The 19,255-nt window shown below is 50.2% G+C and overlaps 1 protein-coding gene across 1 annotated transcript in view; it reads right to left on the minus strand.

The window, feature by feature from the left end:
* Positions 1–19,255, minus strand: part of GABBR1 (gamma-aminobutyric acid type B receptor subunit 1) — a 190,217-nt gene that overhangs the window by 132,274 nt on the left and 38,688 nt on the right. Inside the window, exon 2 of the mRNA XM_083424773.1 lies at positions 1,649–1,728. Within this exon, the coding sequence (XP_083280899.1) occupies positions 1,649–1,666 (18 nt within the window). The 5' untranslated portion in view covers positions 1,667–1,728. The remainder of the gene's footprint in view (positions 1–1,648; positions 1,729–19,255) is intronic.

The raw sequence follows: 19,255 nt of genomic DNA on the forward strand, positions 1-19,255 counted from the left end.
GACCCGTAAATCCCTGCACCCTAGGATTTTTTCCTTATCATCTGGAATACAATAAATCCACACAAATGTTTGCTTTGTGTATGAACCCTTCCTTCTACCTACCAGTTCTCCTTTACACCCCCCCACACACTTCACATTCGAGAACGGTGTTCTCGAGGCTACCAGCATGGGTTTGACCAAACCGCGGGAGGCAGTGGAGGACAGGGGTGCCTGGCGGGCTCTGGTCCATGGGGTCACAACAACAAATGCCCCTCCTCCCCCTCTCCTCCCAAAAACCCTGGGCTCATTTCCATACTCAAAGCCAGCTGGGGTCAAAATGGGTTACATTCCTAGGAGGGGTGGTTGAGAAAATTGGGGAAAATGTGGGGGGCGGGATCTAAGCACTCCCTCCTGCTGATAGTGCCTTTCAAATCCTGCTCCCCTCCCTGTGTTAGCATCAGGCAATGGTGTCCAAATCTTTTTCAAAGAGGGCCAGAAGTGAAGGGCCGTGAGGGCCAACTAAAGGGCCAACCAAAATTGTTGACCTTTAGGATTCAAGTTGTTGACCTTTTTTTTTTTAGGGTTGAAGTTGCTGAGGGGTTGAAGTTGTTGAGGGTTTTTTAGGATTTTACCCCAGGAAATAAACTGCCACAAGGGCTGGATTAAACTGAGCGGCGGGCCGGATTAGGCCCCTGAAACAGACTTTGGACATGCCTGGCAGGAGATAATCAATGTTGCCATCTCATGGGGGAATCATCCAAGAGTCATCCTGGTCTAAAGGCACCTTGCGGCATGCCTCTCCATCACCTGATGGCTTGCAGTGAGCTTTGGCACTGCCTCCTATCACCTCGAACCACAATGTTATCAATGAAGCTCATTCACACATTCAGCTGTGAGAGCCAAGGATTAATGATTGCTTGGCTCCTTTGAGCACTTTGTGGGGAGGGAAAGCCCCTTTAAACTCAAGGTGTGGAGGGAGGCTTGATTTTTAGCAGGGCAGCATTGCACATTATGAGAAATCAGGTGACGGGCCTGGCACCCCCTGTGCCATCTAGCCATGGTGGGCCAGATTCTTCATAGAATCATAGAGTTGGAAGAGACCACAAGGGCCATCGAGTCCAACGCCCTGCCAAGCAGGAAACACCATCAGAGCACTCCTGACATATGGTTGTCAAGCCTCTGCTTAAAGACCTCCAAAGAAGGAGACTCCACCACACTCCTTGGCAGCAAATTCCACTGTCGAACAGCTCTTACTGTCAGGAAGTTCTTCCTAATGTTTAGGTGGAATTTTCTTTCTTGTAGTTTGGATCCATTGCTCCGTGTCCGCTTCTCTGGAGCAGCAAAAAACAACCTTTCTCCCTCCTCTATGTGACATCCTTTTATATATTTGAACATGGCTATCATATCACCCCTTAACCTCCTCTTCTCCAGGCTAAACATGCCCAGCTCCCTTAGCCATTCCTCATAAGGCATCGTTTCCAGGCCTATCTCCACACACCCCACTGATTTACAAACTGATTTGTAAAAATGTTACATGGGGGGGGGGGAATACGAGAGAGAGACATTGCAAACACTTCTGTAAATCAAGAAAATCTTTAATAAATAATAAAAAAATAGAGAATAACCTTCCCATGCTCACGTTGACACATTAGCCATAGATTCCGCCTACCTTCCTCCTTGGGATCATATCTCCCCAGACTCGCTGGTGGGATGTTCCAGACCCAGGTCTTCGTGTGTTTCCTCTCCAGCCTTGATGGGATAAAGAGGGAAGGGGAGATTTGCTATTAATTCTAAGGTTAACCTCCTCCCCAGGTCACAAATTCTGGTCGGGGAAATATAAGAACAGTGCATTTTTGCAAGAGGGCAGAGTTCACTCATTCAGCTTCCACTTTTAAAGTGGGCAGGGATTGAGTATAAAGAATTCCGTATATATTCGTGCAGGTTTGAGAACCAGAACTGAGAATCTTCTCACCAAACACAGAGCTTCACTGACTTCAGTACCCACAGGTATGACTGACCTGTGGCTCTCCTAATTTTGTTGGACGCCAGCTCCCCATCAGCCCTAGAGCCAGTATGGCCAGCGGTCAAGGATGATGGGAGTTGTAGGCCACCCAATCGGCGGGTTCTCAAGCACAGGCAATGCCTCCTCTGCTTTACCAGGGAGAAGTTGGAGGGTACCTGCACACATGTGTGTCAAAATGCACATGCATGGCTACAAAATGTGCCTCTTGATCCTTTTCCGCCCATGCCCCAGAGCAGCTTCACTGAGTGGTTAAGGTTGCAGGATGTTGCGGCTTTCCTGTAATAAATGCTTGTTCTGCTTAATGGCTAGGACAATAAAACCGAGCCAAGACGAATTACAAGTGCTCCGGAACATCCATTGTGAGAATAAACATTCTCTGGAAGCGGCCATATATAACAACCCCCTAACACCCCCTCCTGCAGTTTCAGCTGCCAGACCAGGAGAGCCCATTGCAGACACAGTATTTCGGCTCTTGTGTAATGATCCTTGGTATGAGGAGAGGTGTTATAATGTCCCCGTTTGCTTCTGTGGAAATGGTGGCGCAGGGTACAAGGCTTCCAGTGGAAAAGCAGCAGCTCCTAGAAGGACCCTGATCTCAGCCCATGGACGCCTCTGACATGGAATAGAGGTTAGACCAGGGGTCACCAAAGTTTTCAGCAGGGGGCCAGTCCACTGTCCCTTAGACCTTGTGAGGGGCTGGACTATATTTTTTTTTGGGGGGGGGGGAATGAAAAAATTCCTATGCCCCACAAATAACCCAGAGATTCATTTTAAATAAAAGCACAGATTCCACTCAGGTAAAAACACGCTGATTCCCAGACCATCCGTGGGCTGGATTTAGAAGGCTATTGGGCCGGATCTGGCCCCCGAGCTTTAGTTTGCCTACCCATGGGTTAGAGTGTTGAACTAGGACCTGGGAGACCTGGGTCCTGTATACCTGAAGGAGCGTCTCCACCCCCATTGTTCAGCCCAGATACTGAGATCCAGCGCCGAGGGCCTTCTGGCGGTTCCCTCATTGTGAGAAGTGAGGTTACAGGTGAAGGGAACAAGTGTATGAGTGGAAAATTACTGAGGGGGAGGTTGTAGCCAGGGCAGCAGGGAGGGGGAGACAGACACATACAACAAGCAGACCATGCAAAAGGCGGGAAAATAGAGCCAATGAGAACGTGCCAAGCAGGCAGTAGTAGTGCCAAATAAGGGAAGGGGCAAAAAGGGTGGCCTGGATTGGTCAAGGGAAGGAGTGGGGTGGTGGGGTGATGTGAAGGGTATATAATATGTTTGATTGCTTTTGTGGGGTGCTGCCAGCCTTTGGAAGCAATTCCGCTGGTAGTCTCTGTACAGAGTTAAATAAATCCTTTCTCCGTGAACTGCACCCTGGTGTTCTTTGACTCTCCTATCTCACTCAACGTGGGGCCACGTGCGAAGGGACACGGGACCAAGTAAAAAGGCTTCATTTCAGTGGGGGCTCGTCCGGGATCCCGCGCTCCCCCACGGGGATCGAGGAGGGGACCAGGCGTGACCGCGGTGAGCAGCTCGGATTGGCGTCAAGGTTCCAGCGCGCACCCTGCCTGTTCGTAGGGGGAGCCAGCCACACCGCTCCTGAGTGGAGACACCCGGTCGCGGGAGAAAGGAGACGGCCGAAGGGACGTGGGTGACCTCTGGAAGTCAAGGTAAACTCCGGGAAGGGAGCTTAGGAATAGCGGGGCTTGATCCACCCCGGCTGGCCGTGACAATAAGGTGTCGCCAGCTAGGTAAGGAAGGAAAGGGAAAAGGGAACAGGGAGGAGGAGGTGTGTGTGTGTGTGTGTTGAGCGAAGATACTCCAGTGCGTGTAGATGAGTGAATGAGAGGTTGGGGCTCAGAGCCACTGGCCAAGCGACGTGTGGTCCTTGAGGTGCGGTTCCCGGCAGCGCGAGCTCGTCCGGGCCACTGACAGGACGTGGAGATTGGAGCGTGATTGATTACTGGATTAGGTGCGGAGTATCTTATACCATGGGGTCAGGCGATAGTAAATGCACCCCTTTGCAATGTTTTCTAAACAATTGGAAAGCCGCCACAAAGGATGATGATTGGGGATTTAAATTGAAGAAAGAAAGATTAAGAACTCTTTGCACGGTAGACTGGCCCGCCCAAGGGACTGGATGGCCTTTTGAAGGGACCTTTGATGAAAACCTAATAAACCCATTATGGCAGAACATTATTAAAGTACACCCTGACCAGGTGCCATATATTTCAACCTGGAAGACAAATGTAGATAAAAATCCCCCTTGGTTGAGGGCGTGCCGGACAATCCTACCCCAAGCAAAGTTGTGCAGTGTACAGCGTGAAGTCAGGAAACTCCCACCAGTGATCCCTGACCCCCCCGATGAAGAGGGAGGTGCGATTCGCCCGCCTCCACCATATGTGCCATCAATTGCACCCCCACCGGCACCGGCAGCTCCAGGGCCTAATCCGGAGAACACCGGTGCCCCGGGTCCCTCCCCCGAATTAGGAAAGCTTACCCCCGCCTCAAAGGACGATCCACAAGGAGCGGAGTTAGGAGAGGAGGAGGATGAGGAATTTCGAGAGAAACTAGGAGGCCTGACAGAGGTGTGGACAGAAAAACAAATGAAACGGGTGCAGAGTTACGTGGACCCTTACAAAACTGAAGTGGACGTTAGTCCCCATTTACTTTCCGCGGCTGGGTACCTCCCCCACCAATGGAGAAAGAGACAGGAGAAGTGGTTGAAGGCATGGGACAGGGCGGCACTGCATCGCGCCCAGGAAAGGGAAAAGGGGAGGCAAAATGTTCTAGCACCCCTCCGTAGGGTTTATGACCCGCCGGGACCGCCTGGCGTGGATGGGGTGCCAGCAGAACGCACCTACACCATGCAGCATGTGCCGTTTTCCAGTGCAGATGTGTGCAATTGGCGGAATCAGAACCCTGCCTTTGAAGAAGACCCTGCAAAGATAATTAGATTATTTGAGGGAATTTTTAAAACTTACAAGCCCACCTATGATGACATACAACTCCTGCTAGACTCCCTCCTAACCACAGAGGAAGTCAGGAAGGTACACACAGGGGCCAGAGATTATTTGAGATCCCAGAATAGGACAGATGCAGACATAGAGAATGAATACCCTAGGAGAACTCCCAATTGGGACTACAATGACCCTGGTGGAATAAATGCCCTGGAAACTTACCATAGAACAGTAATAGAGGGAATGAAGAGGGCAGCCAAGCGCCCTATTAATATGGCCAAAATTGCTGAAGTTGTGCAGGGCCCTGATGAGCCACCCGGTGTGTTTCTAGAACGGCTGAAAGAAGCATATAGGAAGTACACCCCAGTAAACCCAGATGATGAGGCTCAGGCGCAGCTTGTAAAGTCTGCCTTCGTGGCGCAAGCAACTGCCGATATTCGCCGAAAAATCCAAAAAACCGAGGGGTTCATGGGACACAGGCTAGAATGGATGTTGGATGTAGCTCAGACCACTTATAACCAGAGGGAGGAAGAAGCACAGAAGAAGAAGGAGAAATACCAGGCTAAAAAGCTTATGGCTCTGAGGGGCATTACCCCACAGGAAGCAGGCGCTGCCCGGGGAGGAAGGAGAGCTCGCCTGGGTCGTAATCAATGTGCTATATGCCGCCAGGAAGGCCATTGGAAAAGGGAGTGCCCACACGCCCAGAGAGAAAATCAGGGTGGGACGCCTGCGGGCACTGGAGGCCAGGCCCTGAACCCACGGTCACAGCCATGGGTTCCAAGGACCCAGGGGAGAGGAAGAGGACAGGGTCCTTCGTGGACCCCACCCCACCAACCTGGGGCCATGGCCCTGAGAGAAGGGGAAGATGCCTATTAGGATAGACCGGGCCCAGCTGATGTAGGTTCCCGTGAGCCCATGGTCAAAATTCAAACAGGGAACCAGCTCATACCTTTTATGGTCGATACCGGAGCCGCTTATTCGGTCATCCCCACCCCCGTGACCAAGCCTACCTCTGAATTTATCAACATTGTGGGAGCTACTGGAAAATCCCAGCAAGCACCCTTTCTGCGTCCAATCACCTGCAGATTGGGAGGCCAAGTAGTACAACACAACTTTCTATATGTACCAGAATGTCCCGTCCCTTTATTGGGAAGAGACTTGCTAACAAAGCTGCAAGCCCAAATTACTTTTAAGCCAACCGGGGAGGCCATAATGTCCACACTGCCCCCTGGGGAGTTAGTGATGGAAGCCCCATTGAAGGAATACTGGTGCCTCATGATGGTACAAGAAGAGGAGGGTCCTATTCCCGCCTGCATTCTAGAGCAAGTAAATCCAGCTGTATGGGCAGAAGGTAATCCTCCAGGGATGGCTAAGAATGTACCACCCTTGATTGTGAGGCCCAAGCCTTTTGCAAATCCCGTAGCAGTGCCCCAGTACCCTATCCCCCGCGCAGCTGCGGAAGGGGTATGGACCCACCTAAGCAGGCTCCTACAACACGGCATCCTGAGACCGTGCCAGTCTCAGTGGAACACCCCCTTGCTACCCATAAAGAAAGAGGGAGGGGGTTATCGCCCAGTACAGGATTTGCGGCTTGTAAATGAGGCCGTGGAGACGCTTCACCCAAATGTTCCTAATCCCTACACCCTGTTGAGCCTTATCCCACCAACAGCAAAATACTTTACTGTGCTGGACTTAAAGGATGCCTTTTTCTGCTGCCGGCTGGCTGAAGAGAGCCAACATTTATTTGCTTTTCAATGGACTGATCCCTGGACAGGGACTAAACTCCAATATACCTGGACACGCCTCCCACAGGGTTTTAAGAATTCACCTACCCTGTTTGGGGTGGCTTTGGCATCAGATTTGGCCAGCTTCCCCACTTCCCCCAATAGGGTTTTGTTGCAGTATGTAGATGACCTTTTGTTGGCTTGTACAGGTGAAGGCACCTGTCTAAAGGCAACCCAAGATTTGCTGAATCATCTGGCAGGGGCAGGTTACCGGGTATCCAAGGCCAAGGCACAAATTTGCAAAAGGACAGTCAAATACCTTGGCTTCAATATTTCCCACCAACAGCGGACCTTACGAGATGAACGAAAGCAGGCCATTGTTCAGATCCCTGAACCCCAAAACCGCAGGGAACTGCGAGGGTTCCTTGGGTCAGCCGGATTCTGCAGAATCTGGATACCGAACTACAGCACCATTGCCCGGCCCCTTCATGAATCTACCCGGGGAACGGAAAAGGACCCTTTTGTATGGGGCCCGGAGCAGCAGCAGGCTTTCTGGCAACTTAAGGAGGCCTTGCTACAAGCACCAGCGCTGGGAATACCAAACCCAGAGAAACCATTCACCCTCTATGTGGATGAGGAGCATGGAACAGCGAAAGGTGTCCTCTGCCAAAAGTTGGGAAGTTGGCAACAACCTATAGCCTATTTGTCTGAGAGGCTAACCCCCACCGAACAAGGCCTGCCTCCCTGCATGCGAGCAGTGGTAGCAGTGGCCACTTTACTGGCAAAGGCTGACAAATTCACCTTCGGACAGGACACCATGTGCATCACCCCACACGCAGTGCCGGCCCTGCTGGACATGAAGGGAACATATTTTTTATCCCAGGCAAAGATGATGAAGTGCCAGACACTGTTGATGCACCCCCGCCTAAAGTTTCAGGTTACAGATGCCCTCAACCCAGCCACCCTGTTACCAGCCACACAGGGTGCTACCCCAGCTCATGATTGTATGCAGGTAATGGATGAAGTATATTCTAGCAGACCAGACCTCAAGGATGAGGCAAACCCCAAGTGGCCGTCCTGGTTTGTGGATGGAAGTAGCTTCATAGAGGAGGGGCAGCGGAAGGCAGGGTATGCAGTTGTGGCGCTTGAAGAAGACGTTATTGAGGCCCAGCCACTTTCGCCAGGAACTTCAGCTCAATTGGCAGAAATCATCGCCCTAACCCGTGCCCTACAGTTGGCCCAGGGAAAAGACATTAATATCTACACGGATTCCAAATATGCTTTCCTCACTCTGCATGCCCATGGAGCTCTCTGGAAGGAGCGAGGACTGCTTACCTCTAAAGGCAGCAACGTGGCTCACCCCCAGGCTTTGATGGACCTTTTGGATGCAGTGTGGATGCCCAGACAAGTAGCAGTCATACACTGCTATGGACACCGCGTGGGGCCCAGTGAAGAGGCCCGTGGAAATAGGCTGGCTGACAAAGTCGCTAAAGAAGTAGCACGGCAGCCATTTCCAGTGGCTCTCGTCGCCTCCCTGGTACCTGAACCAGCTTTGGACCCATCCTTGCAGCCACAATATACACCCCAGGAAATAGCAACGGCAGAGGCCCAGAAGTTAGATACCTCTAGGGAAGGGTGGTACGTTACCCCAGATGGCCGAATATGGATACCTGAGTCCTTGTCCCGGCAAGTTGTCCAACGTTACCATGAATCCTCACACATAGGACCGGACGCCATGACCAAACAGTTGGAGAGATGTTTTTACCTTACTAACCTTCACCAGATAGCCGCTCAGGTCTCCAGAAGGTGTGTTCTCTGCCAAAGGAACAACCCGAGGACTGGACGTTTGCCCCCTCCTGGGGTTCAGCGCAGCGGTACAGCACCCATGGAGGACCTTGTCGTGGACTTTACTGAATTGCCCAGATGTGGATTGTACCAATACCTTCTAGTGGCTGTATGCACCTACACCAATTGGGTCGAGGCTTGGCCAACAAAAACCGAGCGAGCATCTGAAGTTGTGAGGTGTTTGTTGCGGGAGATCATTCCCCGCTATGGCTTGCCCCGATCCATTGGGTCAGATAATGGCCCTGCCTTTGTACATAAAGTGCTGCAGGAATTGACTAAAGCCCTACAAATAAAGTGGAACCTGCACACTGCCTACCGACCCCAGAGTTCAGGGAAGGTAGAGCGCATGAATAGGACCCTGAAAAACCAATTGGCAAAATTGACCCAGGAGACAGGGTCAAATTGGGTCTCTATGTTACCACTAGCCCTCCTGCGTGTGCGCAGCCTCCCTTCTAAGCGAACCCATCTCTCCCCATTCGAAGTGATGTTTGGAAGGCCAGTGCCCTTTGTGCGCATGACATCCCCCACTCCCCTTCATGATATGCAAATAGATCAGTATGTTCAGTCACTCTCTCGAGTTCTCTCCTCTCTCAACAGGTGGACCCAGGCTCGCACTCCCTGTGTCTTAGTCGAGCCCCTGCACCACTTTGAACCTGGTGACGAAGTGTGGGTGAAAGACTGGTCTCAGACTCCACTACAGCCTTGCTGGAAGGGGCCCTACACCGTGCTGCTCTCGACGCCCACTGCTGTGAAAGTTGCAGGCATCACCCCTTGGGTCCACCATACTCGTGTAAAAGAAGTCATCGCTGACTGGACTGTGATTCCTGATTCCCAAAACCCTCTCCGGCTGACCTTTACCAAACTCCCGGCAGACGACCGCCCTGCTGGTGTCACTCCAGGGGCTGACACCTCTACGCACGGCTGAAGAGGCCATCAGGACCAAGAGGTGGATGGGAGGGACGCCCGCTGGCAGCGTCTCCAACGTTCCAGTCGTACAGATTTGATCCTATCCGGGCTCCTGTGAGTGTTGTGTGGGTGGATGGTGTGCCAGTAAGAGTTCTTATCTCAGTTACTCCAAACTATACATTCGTGCCACAATCTCTGGCAGTCCTCACCACCCCATTGTTTAGGAAAACCCAAGAAAACAGGGCAACTGAATCCTACCCCCTACCAGTACCACCTAGGCTACCATGGTTTGGATTAGTCAGCAGTGGTGGTTGGGATGCCTGGGCGGTTCATTGATAACCTTGGGGCTGATCTTGATCTGCCTGTGGAAGCGATCCATGTTTTGTGGACAATCTCCCATAGTATTGACCCTTGTGGCTATTTTCATAGGGTTTGCTGCCTGCGGCCAGCAGATCGCCACCCAGCCTCCGCCCACCACCTTGACGGACCAAATGCATGTTTGGGGAGCTCACAACTCTTATAACCATTGGATGCAGTTGGCCGAAATGATGGCCAAGACTGCTAATAAAACTAACTGTTCTGTTTGCACCCTTGGCCCCGTGGATGCAACTGGAGGTATGCCACTGCTACCCCTCCCTTTCAACCGGTCTCTTATTCACAGCCTTTCTAAATCATCTGATCCCCAACTTTGGCCCGGGTGGAACCATCCTCCCACCCTACGGGTCCACATGGTTAAGGGCCATATCTGTCTGTACCAGGGAGAACATAAGGGTAAGACCAAGTCCACCCCTGTTGGTACCTCCCTTTGCACTTGTTCTTGTGACTTTGATAATGTTACCTCTGTTGGCGGTAGGGTTACTTACCTCGGGTGTAACGGTTCCTGCCAGGATCTTCACCGCCTACAGAACCGAGTTCTTTTCAATCATACCGCTAGGCGTCTCACTAACGCCAAGGGTGGTATACATTGGGTCTGTGGACCCACGGCTTACCGCCTTCTCCCCGATTATTGGTATGGTACCTGTTTTCCCGCCTTTCTTTTGCCCCCCATGTGGATACCCTCCACTCAGCCACAGCGCCACCGCCGGAGTGTAGACATCTTTGGGGTAGCAGGGGGAAGCACCCAAAAGTGGGGAGAGAACGAATGGCCCCCTGAGCGGATAATAGCCCATTATGACCCCGCCTCATGGAACCCTGATGAGTTGGTAGCTGGCGCCAGAGGACCCATTTATAACCTGAACCGCATCATCCGCCTCCAAGCAGTGGTTGAACTAGTGGCTAATGCCACGGCTACTGCCCTCCGCTTGGTCGCCACCCAATTAACCGAGACCCGCACTGCTGTCCTTCAGCTGCGCCTAGGGCTGGATTATATTTTAGCCAAACAAGGTGGCTTCTGTGCAGCTCTCAACCTAACTGGTGGGGCCTGCTGTTTTAACATCTCAGATCATGGCGAGGCCATTCGAGACCTGGCTGCAAGTATAGAAAAGGTGGCACACGTCCCTGTTCAAACTTGGGAGGGCTGGGACATGTCCTGGTTGGACAAGTTCCTACCGAATGGATGGTTTCGGGGATTCTTTGCCATGTTGATGGGGCCCCTGCTAATTCTACTTCTCCTCTGCCTTTGCATCCCTTGCTTGGTGCAGTGCTTACAAAACATGATGCACCGGATGGTCTCGCGCATGATGGGACCACGTGTGATTGCCTTTATGAAGGAATACCATCCAGTCCCTGCAGACGAGCCTATCGGCTGTCTCGAAGAAGAGGAGGGAATGAAGGGAACAAGTGTATGAGTGGAAAATTACTGAGGGGGAGGTTGTAGCCAGGGCAGCAGGGAGGGGGAGACAGACACATACAACAAGCAGACCATGCAAAAGGCGGGAAAATAGAGCCAATGAGAACGTGCCAAGCAGGCAGTAGTAGTGCCAAATAAGGGAAGGGGCAAAAAGGGTGGCCTGGATTGGTCAAGGGAAGGAGTGGGGTGGTGGGGTGATGTGAAGGGTATATAATATGTTTGATTGCTTTTGTGGGGTGCTGCCAGCCTTTGGAAGCAATTCCGCTGGTAGTCTCTGTACAGAGTTAAATAAATCCTTTCTCCGTGAACTGCACCCTGGTGTTCTTTGACTCTCCTATCTCACTCAACGTGGGGCCACGTGCGAAGGGACACGGGACCAAGTAAAAAGGCTTCACAGGGAACCAGACAGAGGGCCTTCTCGGTGGTGGCGCCCACCCTGTGGAACACCCTTCCTTCAGACGTGAAGGAAATAAGACATCTGAAAGCAGCCCTGTTTAGGGAAGTTTTTAATATTTAATGCTGTACTGTTTTTAACATTTGATTGGGAGCCGCCCAGAGTGGCTGGGGAAACTCAGCCCTCTGTCTGGTTCCCTGTAACCTTACTTCTCGCAATGAGGGAACCGCCAGAAGGCCCTCAGTGCTGGATCTCAGTGTCCGCGCTGAACAATGGGGGTGGAGACGCTCCTTCAGGTATACAGGACCGAGGCCGTTTAGGGCTTTAAAGGTCAGCACCAACACTTTGAATTGTGCTCGGAAACGTACTGGGAGCCAATGCAGATCTCTCAGAACCGGTGTTATGTGGTCCCGGCGGCCACTCCCAGTCACCAGTCTAGCTGCCGCATTCTGGATTAATTGCAGTTTCCGAGGCACCTTCAAAGGTAGCCCCACGTAGAGCGCGTTGCAGTAGTCCAAGCGGGAGATAACTAGAGCATGCACCATTAATCGGATTACATTTCCTTTCAGGAACCTCAGGGGCAGCCCAAGCGGAAGCCATTATCTGTGTGGAGGCCCTCACCAAAAAGGGAAGCTTGTAGGAAGCGGGCGGATGGAAGGGTTTTGCTTTTCGGAGAGCTCAGTCATGAGGAAGCAACTGGCCCTCTCCCCGAAGACTGGAAAAGGGCGAGTGCGGAGTCTGCATCTTTGCACGCAGATACACACACAGGAAGGCGGCAAACCTGGGAAATTACAGCTCTCTTAGCTCAACTTCTGCACCTTGGTGTACATTAGCGGAAATGAAAACACAATTAAGGGGCAATCCACATCCAATTGGAGTCAATAGCAGAGCCCCCATTGATTTTGACGGAGCCGGGCTGCAGCCTTAATGTATCAGCACTCAGAGAAAATGGAGAGATTACGAGCCAGCCAGCATGGCTTTATTAAGCACAAATCATTCATGCCAGAAACCCTACTTTCCTTCTTAAAGCTGGTTTCAAAAGACAAAGGGAACGCAGCTGGACTCTTCACTTAGACCCACGAGGGCATCCTGAAAAGAAAGGTGGAGCGACATGGGAAAGGGCCGTGGCTCAGAGGCAGAGAACCTCCTTTTGCAGGCAGGAGGGCCAAAGTCAAATCCTTGGCATCTTCAGGAAAGAATCCTGCAGATGCTCCAAGGGTTCCTAACTTCCAGGGACAGTCCCGGATTTACAGAAGCCATACCAGTTTCTGATTCGATCCTGGATTTCCCGATTTTCCTATGACGTCCCTATATTCATTGGAGAAAGGTTGGAGGGTATGGTAAAGGTAAAGGGACCCCTGACCGTTAAGTCCAGTCATGGACAACTCTGGAGTTGCTGCGTTCATCTCGCTTTATTGGCCGAGGGAGCCGGTGTACACCTTCCGGGTCATGTGGCCAGCATGACTAAGCCGCTTCTGGCGAACCAGAGCAGCGCACGGAAACGCCGTTTACCTTCCCGCTGGAGTGGTACCTATTTATCTACTTGCACTTGGACGTGCTTTTGAACTGCTAGGTTGGCAGGAGCAGGGACCAATCAACGGGAGCACACCCCGTCGCGGGGATTCGAACCGCCGACCTTCTGATCGGCAAGCCCTAGGCTCTGTGGTTTAACCCACAGCGCCACCCGCGTCCTTTCAAAGGGAAGCCTGTTACATAGATTACCTAAATTAAAATATATGTAATTGCTCTAGGCTTCCCTTTGCTGTATGTAAATACAATACAATTAACAAATTATATTATAAATGATATTATAGGTTCCCATACACTCCCCTTTACCCATGTGTGATCTCAATATTTTACTTCTTCCATCTTGTTGTATTCTTATAATTTAATAATTATTCAATTGATTCTATTGTTATTTTCTTGCTTACCCCTGCACGTTTTACACATTCTCTATTAAGATTTCAATTCTGGAACCATATTTTTTCATGTATTCTTTCACTCCATCCCACTCTCTAATTATTCTCTGATTTGACTGGCTAGTAATTGCCATCAATTTTGCCGTTTCTACAAATTCGCAGAGTTTGTTTTGCCATTCTAATAGTGATGGGATTTTCTCCCCCTTCCGGTTTTTTGCAATCAATATTCTGGCAATATTTCCCACTTTTCCTTAGGACGTCCCTAAATTCATTAGAGAAAGGTTGGAGGCTATGGAAGGTGTGCAACCCCCAAGCTAAGGAGATGAGTAACCATGCGACCTTTAGAAGACATCTGAAGGCTGCCCTATACTTTTTTTATGTTAAATGATTTATTATGTTTTTATAAGTGTTGGAGGGTGGCGCTGTGGGTTAAACCACAGAGCCTAGGACTTGCCAATCAGAAGGTCGGCGGTTCGAATCCCCGCCACGGGGTGAGCTCCCGTTGTTCGGTCCCAGCTCCTGCCCACCTAGCAGTTCGAAAGCACGTCAAAGTGCAAGTAGATAAATGGGTACCGCTCTGGCGGGAAGGTAAACGGCGTTTCCGTGCGCTGCTCTGGTTCACCAGAAGCGGCTTAGTCATGCTGGCCACATGAACCAGAAGCTGCCTGTGGACAATGCTGGCTCCCTCGGCCAGTAAAGCGAGATGAGCGCCGCAGCCCTAGAGTTGGCCACGACTGGACCTAACGATCAGGGGTCCCTTTACCTTTACCTATAAGTGTTGGAAGCCACCCAAAATGACTGTGGCAACCCAGTCAGATGGGTGGGTTGTTATTGCTGTTGTTGAATAGGACATCCCTATTTTCATCGTAGAAATGTTGGAGGGTATGATCCTGCCTAAAACCCCAGAGAGAAACTGCGGGTCAGTGAAGACAATACTGAGCTAGATGGATTTGTTATAAGGGGATAAGTCAACTACCTAGGTTCCTGTGGACTCAACAACAATGCAGTGGTGGCTATGAAACCGTCTCTGTCTGGGAAACGGGCACACTCACTCACTCGCTCACTCAAAGTAGCCAATCGATTTAACTTAAATGAGCGTGCTGTTCTGCAGGGAGAAAGGCTGGTCCCAGGGCTGCTTAGAATCACCAGGAACGACTTGATTGATTGACACAGCGCACGTATCAAAGCCTTTAAGGAGCGCAGTTGCACCACAGACTGCAATGAAGCTGAAAGTTGGAAGATTCGGGACAGGTTAAAAAAGAGAGAAAGGGCTTCTTCATGCAGTGCGTGTTAAACTATGGAACTCACCCCCACAAGAGGCACAGGGACGGCCACCAACTTAGATGGTTTTAAAAGAGGACAAAACCGCAAGAGAAAAGAGTCTCCTTGCAGGTTGCCCACAGCCATCAACTTTAGAACAGGACGCGGGACTAGATGGGCCTGATCCAGCACCTATCAGGTGGGTGCCATTGCCAGTCTAAGAGAACAATGGAGGCGTTCATGTTGAGTTCCAGACTCCAGCGCCTCTTTTTTATGGAAAAATAGCATTGGGAAGGACTGTAAACATTTTAGAGAACAGACTAAAGGAAAACCTGAGATGATTTCAGTCAACTGGTGATGTGGGTAGTGAACAGCAAAAGGGAAATGTAAAAAAGATTCGTATTAATAGCAGCCCTTCTTTGAAAGATTTAAGATTTCCTGTTGTTTAAGAGACACAAAGTTCCCAGAAGAAGAAGGGGGGTGGGGAGGAATTAAGACGCTTAGGCACTTACATTAGTTTTACAGTTCTGTGTACTTTGTTGCGCATGCATTATTGACTAAAATCATACGCTAATAAGACTGATGAGGCCTTATTGATTGATAAAGTGCACCACTTATGGCATTAAGCAAATCCCATAATACTAATCCAGAAGTCAATTAGCGCATAGAGAGTCTATAGGCAGGGACGCCGAAATGCTATTATGATGTTTGGAAGCTAGGATCTTGGGGGCATAACCCATAATAATGGGATCATAGGACTAAAGGAGTCTAGACATCCCCGTGCTAAAGGGGGCCTGGTAAGTGGTCTGGATCCCACTTGGAACAGTCATAGCCTCCCCAAAAGAATTATGGGAGCCAGGGGTGCCAACTTGAATAATTTTATAGGGGGGGGGGCACAAAGGGACCTCTGCCCCCAGGAGTTGGCTCCTATGATGGGAGCTGCAGTTTCTTGAGAGTGCTGAGGGTTCAGAGGAGGCCGCTATTTCCCCTCATAAACACAGGGCCCCCATTTCAGAGCTGTTCTTCATAGAGAACTCTGGGAATTGAATCTCTGTGAAGGGAATATATTTGTCTCCTCACAACTCTCGTCACCCATAGCAAACTAAAGTTCTCAGGATTCTTTAAAGGGAAGCTGCGGCCATTTTAAAGTGGCACAACAGTGTACAGTGGTACCTTGGGTTACATACGCTTCAGGTTACATACGCTTCAGGTTACAGATTCCGCTAACCCAGAAATAGTACCTCAGGTTAAGAAATTTGCTTCAGGATGAGAACAGAAATTGTGCTCCAGCAGCGTGGCGGCAGCAGGAGGCCCCATTAGCTAAAGTGGTGCTTCAGGTTAAGAACAGTTTCAGGTTAAGTATGGACCTCCGGAACGAATTACGCATTTAACCTGAGGTACCACTGTACAATCGTACCTTGGAAGTCAAATGGAATCCGTTCCGGAAGTCCGTTTGACTTCCGAAACTTTCGAAAACCAAAGCGCGGCTTCTGATTGGCTGCAGGAAGCTCCTGCAGCCAATCGGAAGCTGTAGAATCCCCGTTGGACATTCGGCTGCCAAAAATAGTTCGCAAACCAGAACAGTCACTTCCGGGTCTGTGATGTTCGGAAGCCAAAATGTTCGGGCACTAAGTTGTTCAAATTCCAAGGTACGTCTGTATTAACCATACAGTGCGAACCCCACTCCCTCTCACACACAAACAAAACGCCCTGCATTTAATTGAATGCAACTAACCACGCTCTGGGCTCTCCAACCTCTCGCACCGCCAGCAAAAAGAAAGAAACAGATAAATAAAGAACCTGTCCTTGCAAGGCTGAAAACAAAAACTATGCACATACACTAAGCAAAAGAATGAAAAATCACTACCCTCCTTCTTCGGTGTCTCACACCAAATTTAACTGACCTGTAATATTAATTTATTATTTATACCCCGCCCATCTGGCTGAGTTTCCCCAGCCTCTCTGGGCAGCTCCCAATCGAGTGTTAAAAACAATACAGCATTAAATATTAAAAACTTCCCTAAACAGGGCTGTCTTCAGATGTCTTTAAAAATAAGATAGCTGCTTATTTCCTTGACATCTGATGGGAGGGCGTTCCACAGGGCGAGCGCCACTACCGAGAAGGCCCTCTGCCTGGTTCCCTGTAACCTCGCTTCTCGCAACTGCCAGAAGGCCCTCAGCGCTGAACCTCAGTGTCTGGGCTGAATGATGGGGGTGAAGACGCTCCTTCAGGTATACTGGGCCGAGGCCGTTTAGGGCTTTAAAGGTCAGCACCAACACTTTGAATTGTGCTCGGAAACGTACTGGGAGCCAATGCAGATCTCTCAGGACTGGTGTTATGTGTAGAAAGGACTATGAATTTAAACAGAAAATCCTTTAATAAAAACATTTATCTATCTATCTATGCATCTATCTATCTATCTATAGCTGTATGGTGCAAATGTGGCCATAACGTTGGAGCACAAGTGGAGTACCAGATCTGTACCTGGTTGAAGACCACAAGGAGCCGTCTATAAATTGCCCCAAGAACTCTGAAGAGAGAGCTGGCTATGAGAATATTTTATTTTATTTCAACATTTATTGACCACCCATTAACTGCGTTCTCAGAGGCCATTCAATAAAACAAAACAAAAAGAACCAGTGAAATATGCAACGATAAAAAAAAGTTAGAACAATAAGGCCAACACAAGTATCCTTTAAAAAAAAACCCAAAATCCAATGCAATCAGCAAGAAAATAATAATAATTCTAAAAGAGCATTTAAAACCTAGCAAAAAAGGACTAAGATGCACTATAGCATGATTCAGGAACCTACAGCGTCTGGGCTAGGTGCGGCCCTTGAAGACTCCCCATCTGGCCCCCAGTGCCTCCCGTCCCTGGTCCCTCCTGCTACTGCTGCTTGGCTTCTGTTATCAGTGAAGAGAGGAGGGGAAGCAGCACATTGCAGAAGCTGGTGTCCTATCCAGATTGGGACACTGGCGAGGGTGGTAGAGGAATCATAGAATCATAGAATCATAGAGTTGGAAGAGACCACAAGGGCCATCGAGTCCAACCCCCTGCCAAGCAGGAAACACCATCAGAGCACTCCTGACATATGGTTGTCAAGCCTCTGCTTAAAGACCTCCAAAGAAGGAGACTCCACCACACTCCTTGGCAGCAAATTCCACTGTCGAACAGCTCTTACTGTCAGGAAGTTCTTCCTAATGTTTAGGTGGAATCTTCTTTCTTGTAGTTTGGATCCATTGCTCCGTGTCCGCTTCTCTGGAGCAGCAGAAAACAACCTTTCTCCCTCCTCCATGTGACATCCCTTCATATATTTGAACATGTCTATCATATCACCCCTTCACCTCCTCTTCTCCAGGCTAAACATGCCCAGCTCCCTTAGCCGTTCCTCATAAGGCATCGTTTCCAGGCCTTTGACCAGTTTGGTTGCCCTCCTCTGGACACGTTCCAGTTTGTCAGTGTCCTTCTTGACACGTTTCCCGGAGATTGGATAAAGTAAAGGGACCCCTGTCCATTAGGTCCTTTCGTGACCAACTCTGGGGTTGCGGCACTCATCTGGCTTTATTGGCCGAGGGAGCCGGCGTACAGCTTCCAGGTCATGTGGCCAGCATGACTAAGCTGCTTCTGGCGAACCAGAGCAGTGCACGAAAACGTTTACCTTCCCTCCGGAGCAGTACCTATTTATCTACTTGCACTTCGATTGGCAAGTCCTAGGCTCCGTGGTTTAACCCACAGCACCACCCGTGTCCACTTTGTGTCAAATCAGGGGGGCCCAGGTCAGCAATCTGCTTTGCCCAAAATAGAAATGGATCTTTCTTTCTTTCTTTCTTTCTTTCTTTCTTTCTTTCTTTCTTTCTTTGTAATGGATATAGCTTGGTTTTCTCTCCCCCGTACCAATGTATTTGTAACCTGCTCCATTGAATATATTCAAACCCAGAGCAGGGAACAATAAAATAAAATAGGGTTACCAGACATCCCCGGATTTGCAAATCTGTCCCCGGGAAACGTGGCAGTGGCAGCCTCAGCAGCCTGGAGCCAGCCTGGTAACACAGTTCAGGAGCTGTTTGCTGCCATGGCGCCCGCCATTTTTCCTCGCCAGAAGTCCCCATATGATGTGTTGCGCACAAGACACATCATATGGGGACTTCTGGGAGGCAAACTGGTGGGCGCCACGGCAGTGAGCAGCAAACCGCTCCTGAAGCCAGCTAGAGCCAACTGCGCAGCCAGGCTGGCTCCGGGCTGCTGACTGCCGCTGCTGAAGGGGAACGTCCGGCGGTACAGATCTCCTGCCCCCTTTGTTTTGACTGATTGGGGGAGGCTTGGGAGTTGCGGGCGGGCGGCCATTGCCTAGTTTTTAAAAAACTCTTCACATTTATGTTTCACAGGGTGTGAAAGAAGAAGAAGAAGAAGAGTTTGGATTTGATATCCCGCTTTATCACTACCCAAAGGAGTCT

Source organism: Podarcis tiliguerta (genome assembly GCF_965153285.1).
Source record: "Podarcis tiliguerta genome assembly, chromosome: 2".
Classification (NCBI taxonomy): domain Eukaryota; kingdom Metazoa; phylum Chordata; class Lepidosauria; order Squamata; family Lacertidae; genus Podarcis; species Podarcis tiliguerta.